The 12,097-nt window shown below is 42.7% G+C and overlaps 1 protein-coding gene across 1 annotated transcript in view; it reads right to left on the bottom strand.

The window, feature by feature from the left end:
• The window catches only part of CACNA2D3 (calcium voltage-gated channel auxiliary subunit alpha2delta 3), a gene marked incomplete at its 5' end in the record, with an annotated part of 768,939 nt that overhangs the window by 408,466 nt on the left and 348,376 nt on the right, over positions 1–12,097 (bottom strand). The window contains 3 exons of the mRNA XM_082664450.1: positions 1,922–2,072; positions 2,167–2,227; positions 7,900–8,031. Coding sequence (XP_082520576.1) covers positions 1,922–2,072; positions 2,167–2,227; positions 7,900–8,031 — 344 coding nt within the window. The remainder of the gene's footprint in view (positions 1–1,921; positions 2,073–2,166; positions 2,228–7,899; positions 8,032–12,097) is intronic.

The raw sequence follows: 12,097 nt of genomic DNA, 5'->3' as shown, positions 1-12,097 counted from the left end.
AACTTTTCTTGATTTGGAAACCCAAAGTTCTGTCTGAAAAATCTCCTTCAAAGAGCTATGCCTGAGGCCATACAGTTTTACAGTAAGATGGTTGAGTGGTTCAACTATATTTTCTTCACTTCTGCTCGGGAAACAGGACAAGGGGAACCTGGACAGTTTCTGAGTCCTCACTGTGCCACTTTTTCTGAGTGTGTGACCTAAAGGCAGTAGCTGCTACCTCCTGGTGCCTCTATCTCCAGGCTATGCAGTACAGAGCTCGGGTGAATATCCAATGAGATCATCTACACTGGGACACTTGGCAGTGATGCTCCATGGAAAGCAGCTGCTGGTATAATTCATTCAACAAGGATTTAAATTACTATTTGCCAGGTACTGTCCTAGGCACTGGGGATAGTACACTGAATAAACAAGACCAACCTCTGTTCCCATGGAATTTATTATTCTCTTCCTTTTCTTCTTTAGGGCTTTTTAAAATCTGAAGCTATTAAATAATGGTGCCCTGCTGTTGTGCCTTTTTGCTCCAAGTCTCATCAGAAGCTGGCAGGACACTAATCAAGCAATCCCCTCTGCAAGCCCAGTGTCACTTCAATACCCATGCCCTCTGCCCAGTGAATAAAAGTGGATGTTATAAAAAAATAAAAATAAAAAAAAAAAGTGGATGTTATGCCCATGCAGAAGGCTGCCCAGAAATAGGGTTCCATGATGACACACTCTGCTCAGGGGCCCGGAGAAGCCATGCAGACACAGGAACAGCATTCTTGGAGCATGTCCATGCCACTCATTCTTCAAATAGCAGCCCTTCTTTCATACCCTAACACTGGCCTCCTGTGTACCAGCTTTGGTTGTCCTGGCAGGGACCCTGGGAGTGATGTGACTGCACCTGCATCACAGCTGCAGGCAGAGGCAGACTCAAGTGGTTCATCCCAAGACGCGGCACTGTATGTGGCCAAATTAGCATTCAAAACTAAGTCCCATCCCTGAAGCCAAGCTCTGTCTTCTCACCACACCGCCTCCACTGCCTGCTGCAGCCACTCCATGTCCCAGAGAGAGGGGATGTGGAAAAGCACAGGTGACCAGCACACAGGAGCACCCAGCTACGTATTCAAGGAAAACCACCAGGCTCATTGTGGCTATCATCTTTGGAAAAGAGTGGGAGGGAAATAAGGAACATGATGAGACTTATACCAGAGAACGGGGGAGAAGAGGATAAAGAACTGGAGATGGACTCCTGAATTAGTGCTCCTGCCCAGGCAGTGTGTTCATGCCCGGGCTTGGTTCCCGAATCTCCCACTTCCCAGCTCTGTGACCTCCGCAAGTTACTGACACTCTCAATCCCTGCAACCTCACTTGAGAAAATGCCAAAACCACCCCCTACACGCTAGGGCTGCTGTGAGGAACGAAGATGATACCAATATGAAGATTAGGCAAATGGCACACAGTAGGCACTTAATAAATGCCACTTTTGTTTCTGAAGCTGAGATAAAGTACCCTATGAGCCTTAAACTGCTCTCTACATTTTTGTTGTCTTACCATCATGATTACTATTACTATCATTGTCATCAGACTAACCTAGCTTAAAATTAATTTCCACATGAGAAAATCTAGTAGTTTAAGGGAAATCTCGCTAGGTCTAATTCCCCAAGGTTCTGAAAGGGTTGGTTCTCCAGGAAAACTAAATCTGGTGCTACTCTTCCAGATAATAGTGCCTGAGAGCTAGGTGAGAAAAAATGTGCTCAACTGCTTTCCCAGTGACTGAAATCCCTCCAGTACCACGATTCAGTGAACTCACGTGGGACTAATGAGACCTCATCCTAGGGCATCTAATGCTATGTATACAAAAGCAATAAGAATGTTAACTGCTTGCTGATAAAAGATCACATGAACTCAAAGTGCAAAGAAAGTACAAAACAGCTGCAATTACGGCAATTATGTTGAAGAAGTCGTCATCCCCCAGCGTATCCAAAATAGATGAGACTGTTTGCTTTGCGATCGTCAGACGGAGCCCTTTCATGCTGCCACTGACATCCACTAAAATGACCACGTCTTTCGGAGAAGTCGCTGCCTGGATGTACCTAGATCAGAGGAAAATTAAGTAAAAATGAATCCTGAATCTCTAGGCAAGTTTCCTCTTTTAAAAAATAACTAAGAGGTTTGACCGTTTCCTACCATTTTCGGTTCCTGCAGTCAAAGGCAATGACTCCATTCTCATCTGGTTCCCATTTAATCCCTAGAAGAAAAATGGAGTTATAAGAAACCCAGAAACTTCAAATATTTATTCACAGCATTTCAAGGCTGCTCTGCTTTGTTGATTGAATGAACAGGGTGAAAAATCACATGCAAACACCGACCCTGGAGCTCATCACATGTTCCATCACCAACTCTGGGAAGGTGCTTTAGGGCTGGAACGCCATAGCAAACACGGCCTTAGCTCAGGCACTCCAAGATCTGCTAGAGAGTGGTGACATCTTTAGTAACCCACTGTCCATCAAGAAAGGACATGACTCCAGCCCCTTCCCATGGCTAATGATAAAGTTAGCCAAGGTCATTTCTCACTGTCCTTCAAGTTGCTGGACCTGGCTGCATCATTCATGGATCTCTGGGCAGGGTCAGTCCCCGTCCCTGGACCCAGATAGGTATATGTCTAGGGCACGGGGGGTAGAAAGCATTCAATGTTTCCATCTCAGAATATACACAAGTCTGTTCTCTTTTCAGTTTTGTTTTGTCTTGGCCTTCTACACTGAAATGAAATAAAATGGCCCTAACTATACTGCATAATAAAATTTCAATTTCAGTCTTTGAAGCCTGGGGGTTTTTCTCCTTACGTAAAATGGGATCCAACATCCTTAGTCTCATGGCTTGCAGACTGGTCAGGATATGTCCAAGGTTCACATGCTCTATTTACAACTTAATCTTTATGAATAAACTTTCATTTAAAAAGAAAAGGGTTTGCTGCCTAAAAATAAGATAGAAAATCATTGTTTTCAACCATCAGTACTGCTCAGGGATGGAGGATTAGAAACACAGATTTTGGAGTTAAGAAAATAAAACAGAAAAACTATTTTCACAGCAGAAAATCCTGACTTTGTAGCATTGAGATTCTCCTTTCCAATTAATAAGGGTCAGTTTTCTGGACCACACTGGGCCAATAATAGGCACGTGCTTAAGATAACATCACTAAATTATTCCAGAGATAATCATGAGATGGCAGCTTGTAAACCAAAGAGTCATTTTGTTTTGTCCTCCTTGTACCTACATTTCCCACGTGCAAATGGACCTAATTTAAAAGTTCTCTGTAACAAATTGGAAAACAGAAGTATGAGAAGCCATTGCCAATTGAAGGTTATTAGGTAATGAAGATAAAATAAAAGTGACATAATATATTGTACACTAAAGGAGAAGAATGCAATTTATTTTAAAAACATCTGACATACTACATTTGTATAAAGCCAAGTACAGCTAGGATGACAGTCTTCACACATAATGAAATTATATATATAGTGAGGCTAGGTAATGTTCCAATGTGTAATTCCACAAAGAACTGGTTTGAGTCCAAATAAAGAGAATTTTTTTTAATGTGTTGATGCATGGTAGACATTCAGTGGACATTCTTTGAGTTGAATTGTGGCCAGTGTTTTTAGACCACAACCATATCTGATCCTCCTCCACCTCACCCGTACTCTGCCACCCTTCCTCCATCACAGCCTTATCACCATGTGCTCCACTGGGGGAGAAAACATGCAATTCTGTTTTACTGTCCTAGCATTTAGGCCAGGGCCTAGGAAGAAGGAATTAATGACACTCAATGCTCTCCTTTTGGATTGAGGTCCTTTCCCTGCAAATGGGCTTGTAACTCCACCCATGCACTGCTGAAACTTGGTGCTTTTCAAAAAGGCTCTAGGGAAAGAATCCTTCCTTGCCTCTTCTTAGTTTCTGGTGGCTCCCAGCAATGCTTGGTGTTCCTTGACTTGTAGCTCATCTTTCCAATTTCTTACTCCATCTTCACGTGGCTGTCTTCCCTCTGTGTCTGTATGTCCTCCCTTCTCATAAGGACACCAGTTACATTGGATTTAATCCTAATCCAGTATGATCACATCCCAGCTATATTAGATCTATTTCCATGAAAGTTCACATCTGAGGCTCCAGGTGGACATGAATTTGGAGGGACGCTATTCAACCCACTACATGTAAGAAGCGTAGGACTTGTAAAACAAAAGTGAGGGGTGGCCACAGGGTAAAGAGGATTACCCCCGGGCACAGAGAACCATGTTTGCCAAGGTATGAGAAGAGCATGTCAAGTTCAAGGAGCTGAAGGAAGGCTGGTGTGGCTGTGCAGAGAGGATGTCTATAGCAAGGAAAGAGCCTGGGTGACAGCAGGAACCAGGAGGCCCACGCCCTTCCTGGTCAGGACAGGAGGTACATACTAAGAGGATGAAGACAGTACCTCAACACAGTTCTAGGCACAGCTGCCCTGGATATAACAATAAAGGTCACACTTTGACTCAAAGACAGGGTTGTATGGGCCCTGGAGGATCATCTCACCCACACCTAACCTTTGGGCCCAAATCTTCATTTCATAGCAGGGACTCCAAGGCTCTCAAAATTCAACAGATTTTCCTGAGATTTCTAGTTAGGACTGGGACTTGATCTCCCAAATCCCATGCCACCATTCTCTTCCTTACACAGGCAGTATAAGGAGGTTCCATGAGAATTTACTGTATCTTAGTGTCAGTTAAGTGTATAAAAGTAAAACTGGTTTCCATGCCATGGGAGGAACATCTGAGGGCCTTTAATCTGCTTATGTTCATCTTGAACCTCTGCTGCTGGGGCAGCAAGAGGCACCATTTACCAAACTAATCTGACCATTGAGCCCTCCCTTTCCCAAGAATCTCACAACAAAATGATTTAGGAGACAACCTTCAGGAAACCCTGTCCCAGATGGTACTGTCTCTCCTAGGACATTTCAGCATTTTAGTATGTACTTTTTTGTACACACAGATATTTTGAAAATGTTCAAGTAATCAAATCCCAGAGAAATAATAGTTGGTTCATCTTAAATCTCTGAGATCCAAGGAACTGTCACTTAACCAAGGAGTACCCTCAGGAGCCATATCATTTCTGGAAGTGTCAAATGCCTCATGGGATCCCTCCAGGCTGGCTGGGGCATGACTCTCAAGATAAAAGGAACAGTGCAGTTCAGCAGCAGCTTTCACTGCCATTCAGCCTTCTCTCGGCGGCACTCCAGACTTCAGGACCAGCATCAGTGATGCCTGCCCTGCCTTCTTCGGCCTGCCTTCCTCAGCTTTCACAAGACAAGGTCCCTAGAACATTCAGCATATCCACAGGTGAAACGGAAAATAATGTCAAAATCTCTACTGCAGACTCAAATGCTCAAATCTGATTAGATGTAAAATATTGTACAATATTCCTATATACTATTGTTTCTCTCCCAAAGGCATTATAAACTAATATTGGAGGGAAATTAATTTCATCTAAGGCAACATATGTCTTCATAATCTTCTTGGCACATGAAAATGAAGAGTAGGGCCAACAGAGCAGAGCCTAACTCAGCATCATCTGAAAGTCAGGTGATTCAATGAATGTGTTCCCTGCTGGCGCTGGCTGGAACTGGGTCTCTGCCACTGGCAACCAAAATCTCTAACGAATGCACTTCCCCACAAGAGGGAGCTTCGCGAGGGCAGTGACCTTTTCCGCTTAGCTCACCATTTTATCCTCAGGGCCCCACACAGGGCTTGGAACAAAGCAAGAACTCAGGACACACTTATGTAAGAATGAAGGAACTTCCCTTCTGCTTACGACATTTACACTTAGCACTGATTCATACTATTGTACCACTCTAAACATGAAAAGAAGCATCCTAGAAAGAAAAAAAAAAAATCCTAGCAAAAAAAGCCCATGGATCCCTCATCTAACAATCATTTTATGTCCAAGAAACAAGAGGTGTACTCTGTTCAGAACCAAGCACTGAGTGAGCACTGACACGTATCAGGGCAGTGAAGCCCTTTGGAGGACTGTGACCTATGTCTTTATTCACAAAGAAAATATGCAGAAATTTTACAAAGTCAAAATTCTGCCACCAATATCAAAAAAGAACTGTAAGCATTTCTGAGTCAACTATTCTGATTCTGACTGATAAAAATCTTGTACATAAATTAATCTCTCCAATTAGAGAAACGCTTTATGAGGATTTTCTTTTGTTATGGACTGAATGTTTGTGTCCCACCAACATTCATAGGTTGAAGAACCCTATGTTCTGGTATTGAGAGGTAATTTTCTTTGCGAGGCAATTAGGTTTAGATGAGGTCATGAGAGTAGAACCCCCATGATGGGATTAGTGCCCTTCCAGGAAGAGTAAGAAACACCAGAGCTTCCTTTCTCTCCCATGTGAGGACACAGGAAGAAGGCAGCCGTCTGCAAGCCAGAAAGAGGGGTCTCACCAAGAACCATATCTGCCAGCACCTTGATCTTGGTCTTCCCAGCCTCTAGAACAATGAGAAATAAATGTCTGTTGTTTAAACCACCGAGTCTGTGGAGTTTTGTTATGGCAGCCCGAGATGACTAATACATCTCTATTATCAGATTTTAAATTTGAAACTTTCAATTTAGTTTGAAGACTTCCTGCTGGTGGAGACAACAGATGATCTGTGGTTTCTTCTTATTTGCTCCACCTTCATCCAAATGCCACGTGGTAAGATGTCCTTGTGGCTTCCCTGATGGATCAGCCCCCCACCATGCTCTATTTTCACAACATCTGCATTAAATTTACTCTCCGTTGAGTGTATCAAAGCAGACTGCAATTTGGTGACACTAGAACTTTAATAGACCACTGTTTATTATAATGTTATCTTTAATAGAATGCTTATTGTTTAAATTTCTGTGAGCTCCAGGAGGAACCATGCATGCCCTGCTGAACACAGCTCTCGGGAAATGTTGAAAAATCTGGCAAAGCAGGCACTCGGCAGGCAAGTCTCAGGGGACAGATGCTAAGTGCAGGGCAAACAACTCCTGAAGGCACAGGCTGGCAGTCTCTGTGCCTCAAAGTGGGAAGACATCAGGTGCCTAGGCTTACTTAATGAAAACATAAAAGACTCCACTTAATTGCTCCAAGATTATGCAGGGCGTTTTTTTCCTTCTTTTAGGTTGAGCTTGTTAATTTCCACAGCTGTGATGTTGGCACAATTGCAGCCTCGAGTCCTGTTTTCACAACTTGTAAGCAAAATTAAAACTTCCTTTTTTAATTACAATTCAAACCAAGCCAGAATTAAATTCCTGTTGCAAAGCAGAGGCCTGGGAAGACCCTAGAAGGAACACTTGTTCCAAAGTCACAATGGACAAACTCTGACAAACATATTCATTTGAGGGTGCTCTTGGTGGCACTGACGTCAGTAGTGCTTTGGCCATTTCAACCTCTCCTTTCAGGAGCAGTCAGCTTTAGAGTAGGGAAACCTAAGCTCAAATGTTTCCATTTCTTACATTTTTCAGTCAGAATTTAACTCAGCCCATTATGGATTACTCCTTTCCCTGGTAATAATAACAACAATAATAGTAATAGTAGCCATAGTAATAAAAGCAATCTCTTGTCCAGAAAGATGAAATATGATACATTTCACACTCCAATACCTCACTTTAGGTGGCAGCTCTATGAATAATTCTATTGAGGAAGATGCTGAAACCACACGTAGATCCAAATGTGGGTGTGCACATGTATGCAGATGCCACACTGCATTCCTGTCCTGTACCCTCACAAGAGATTTAATAGATTTGAACTTAATCTTTCATTTTCTTCTAAGGGAAGGGAAAAAATTGTTAACCCTTAACCCTAAAGGAAAATATCACAGGATCAGTAACTTGAATCATAATTCTCAATGCAGGGATACTCACCTGGATACTGCCTAAAAAAGCCCTTTGCACTTCCAAAGTACTGCCATATGAGACTCGGGTCACGATCAAAGTTATCTACAAAAACTTTGTTTAGGGACTCGGACCAATAAACCCCATTGACAATTGCTGGATCTGGGGAAAAAAGGCGGGGAGAGAGAAGAGGAATGTTACAAACCAAAGTGAAACAGAACCCCAGCTGGCATCCCACGTAGCTGGCAGATATCACCATGGGGCCCATTCTGCAGGAAGCTGTGAAGAAAGTTATAGCTCCCGAAATGTTTAGCTCCTGGGAATTCCAGCTTTATGTACATTAGAGTTTCCCCATCCTGCCTGAGCCCTCTAAGCCACCCAGGAGACTCTACTGATGACTCCTTACTTGAAAGGCACATCCCTTTTTGGGTTACTTTCAATCTGGCTGAGCAAATAGTTCAGAGAAAGCAAAGAGAGACTTTCTTAGCATTCTGTTCCACTTTTCGGCTCCTGAGTCAGAACTCAGCATTGAAAACAGGAAAAATGTGTTTTCTGTCACTGCAGTCACCTCAGCCAACGCAGCCCTGTTCCAATTCTCTCCACCTCTAACTTCAAAGTCTGCTTTAAAAATAAATAAATAAGTAAATTGGAATTACATAACTAAATCTCTCTACCTCTTTTGTTCAGCAGATTATGAGATCCATAAGGGCAGGAACAATCTTGCTTTGATCTCCTGCTGCACACCTTTGACCAGCACGTGGCAGAAACTCCAAAAATGTATGGATGGATAAAGAGATGAATGGATGAATGGATGGATGGATGGACTGATGAATAAAAGGCTGTTCTCCAATTCCAGACAACTATCTACTCTTCTGCCCTATCATCCCATGAGCAAATGTCTTTTCCTCACCCTTGGGAGCCCAAAGATAACCCCTTGTCTTTTGTCCACAGATGAGAATTAAGAGTGAAGACAAAGACAGAAAATATATACTTCTTGCATACTGATCAAAGCATGGTGGATCACTGAGGATACTCTTTAACTGTCCACTTTTTTTTAACCTTGGAAGATCCTGTTTCAAAATAATGCAACACTCAGCAAAATTTTGTTGCAAGAGTATAGATAATTGTCCAGTCCCAGTATGATGAGGGTAAGGATGACAATAGGATGAGCATGTTAATAGTTAGGAAGAGGAGGAGGAGGAGAAACCTTTGTTGAGTCCTTCCTGCAAGGCAGGCACTGTGCTCATCTTCACTCCTGTCACCCCCACCACAGCCCTCCACAGCAGGTCCACTGTTGTTCTCCATGCTATACAAGTGGAAACGGAGAACCAGGAGGTCAGGTTCTTTCCTAAAACACCCAACTAGCAAATGGCAAAGCCTCTTATCTGTGATTTCCTTATTTGTAAAATGGGGATAATAATACCCAATAATTTGGCCTGTTTGGAAGGTAAAACACATGGGCAGAAAGGGACTAATGGCCATAGGCATTCACAAAGTCATCAAGGGAGCTTAGTCCAATCCCCTGGAGTCCAGCACCCTCACCAGAATTCCCTGTGGAACTGTGAATCACAGTAACCCCACTGTGGTGTCCTCATTCCAAAGATCCCTCCATACTACACAGACAGCGGGTATGGGGACAGATTCCCTCAGTCTAGCCCATACGTTGCACAGCAAGCCAACGAAAAAAGTAACTCTAGAAATGCTTATGTAAATTAGGTACACTGCAAGGAAACTCACTGTTGGCACTGTGCTAGCCACTCCTCCTCGCTGCGTGCCCTTTGCCAGCTGGCTGCCCACAAGATGTGGAGGATGAGACAGAGCCGCGATATGACGCCTGACCCAGTGGACAGACATGGCGCCTTGTCTTACTGTCTTACCTCCAGCCTGTCTCATTCTTTCAGACCACTTACACGGATGCAACAGGCAAGTGGGATTCTAACTCTCATCTCAAGGGCAAATGCTCTAACTCTTGTAAACTATAATAAACCACATCATAGACTGGGAGAGTGAAAATGATCAAGTCAACTCTTTCCTGTAAAGTAATTTTGAGTTAAGACTATCCTCACCATCCTGGAAAATGGAGTTCTTTATTGTTCCTGTCCAGGCTTTACAATAATTACTGTGACTCACTCCTTGCTACGGAAGCCACTTAAATTAATCCACGAAGGTGCAAATACAATAATGACAGTGAAAAATCCACGGTTCTTGCCGCTTCCATCAATAACTTCAATTATAAAAACCTTCCACAATTAGAAGCGAAAATTCCATTTCACGGGCTCCCTGTCTCAACATGTTAAGGAGTTCACCAGTTTCCAGTTAGACAATTCTTTTTTCTTGAGCATGATTTCTCTGGGGGTAGTATCTCCAGATGGCCCTACTAACCTAAGATTGTTCCTCCCTCTGCGAACTGTGAGCACCTTCAGAAATTGAAAAAGAACTGTAGTGCCTGAGGATCATTTCATCCACTTCATTTGGATACCACATCTTGCTCTGAAATTATGTCTCTTTAAGAACAGAAGGCTTTGGTTTTCCCAGGGTATGATGAATAAGGGAAGTAGAATCACTAAAAAATATGGTCTAGTTAAAATAATCTAAGGGGTTTAACGGACTGTATTAGCTTCACGTGGCTGCTGTAAGAAATTACCACAAATTGGGGTGGGGGTGGGGGCTTAAAATAACAGAAATGTATTCTAGAGGCCAAAAGTTCAAAATCAAGGTGTTAGCAAGATTGGTTCCTTCTGGAGGCTCTGAGGGAGAATCTGTTCCATGCCTCTCTCCTAGCTTCCGGTGGTCGCCAGCAACCCTTGACGTTTCTTGCCTTATAAACACATCATTCCGATTTCTGCCTCCATCTTCACTTGGCCTCTGTGGGTCTCTGTGTCAAGTCTCCCTCTCTTTTTTCTTTAAGAAAACCAGTCACTGGATTTGGAGTCCACCCTAAATTCAACATGAGCTCATCTCAAAATCTTTAGCTTAATTACATCTGCAAAGACTCGATTTCTAAATAAGGTCACATTTGAAGGATGTACTGGAGGTTAGGACTTGGACATATCCTTTAGAGGCCACTATTCAACCCATTACATGTACTCATACTCTCTTAATTATCCTATACAATATACCCATATTCTATGGTTGTTAATGTACTATTTTTAAAATCTGAGTTTAATAGATGCAGGCCTTTTTCCTGGTGAAGGATGTTTAAAGGCCTTCTCCCTTTTCTTCTTTATGGGAACAATTCAGATTTTCACGTCTGCATTGTAATTTTATGAGCTTACAATTCTTCCTGACCTCTTTCAATGGGTCCTACCTGTAGTGCAACAAACTGGACTAAAATCATTTCCCCTAATGTTTAGTGTTGTGTCAATGCCCAGCCTCTCTGCTCAATAAAGTGAACTCCACATAACATGGTCATTTTCCCAATGTTCCTGTCCATTCTGCATCAACTTATGATTCATATTGGTCAATATCAAGTCCAGGAATAGCAATTCTTCCTCCTGTTTCCTCTACCTTCTGAGAGATTAAATTACCTCCAATGCCAGTCAAAAATTTATCAGACGTTCAGCTTTTAGTAAAACAGACTACTAGCAGAAGTTTAGAGAGTAAGAGTCCCATACCACCTTTCTGATCAATTTGCAATTTGTATCTGAAAAGCACTCACACATCCCTGCTCTGTTTTTATAATACATCATACAATCCATCAAAAAATCACATTTGTAGCTTCCTTTTTTATTTCCATCCAATAACTGCTCTCATCTGTGCTTTCCTCTGAAGCTTGCACTTTGCTACATAGGGGTCACCTGATGTTGCAGACGGCTAACGTTCTCTCTGCACACTCCCCCTTACACACATGCACACACATTTCCTTTTAGTTCTATTTCTGTGAATGAGTAACCATCGCATTTCAGTCCCGAGTTCCATCCTCCCGTGACCTATCTAAGATGATGAGCCTCAAGCAAATTAATGTATGTAGAACACTTAGCACAGCAACTGGCACATACAAAACACTCCATACATACTGGCCATTATTTGCTTCGTGTCTTAGCAAATAAATAAGGTTCCAAGAAGACTCCCAACTTTCCTCCCTGTTCTCTGCAGCGTGCCTCTGGGCAGCACCCCAACATTGCAGTCACCAGTCTGGAACTTGGGCTCTGGAGCTGGAATCCCAGGTTTGAGACCTCACTCTACACTTGTTAGCTAATGGCTTTGGACTTGTGACTTAACTTCCCTG

Source organism: Grampus griseus (assembly GCF_964374135.1).
Source record: "Grampus griseus genome assembly, chromosome: 10".
In the NCBI taxonomy this organism is placed as follows: Eukaryota; Metazoa; Chordata; class Mammalia; order Artiodactyla; family Delphinidae; genus Grampus; species Grampus griseus.
Note: the sequence above shows the minus strand (reverse complement) of the source record. Positions and strands in the feature narration are given on the sequence as shown.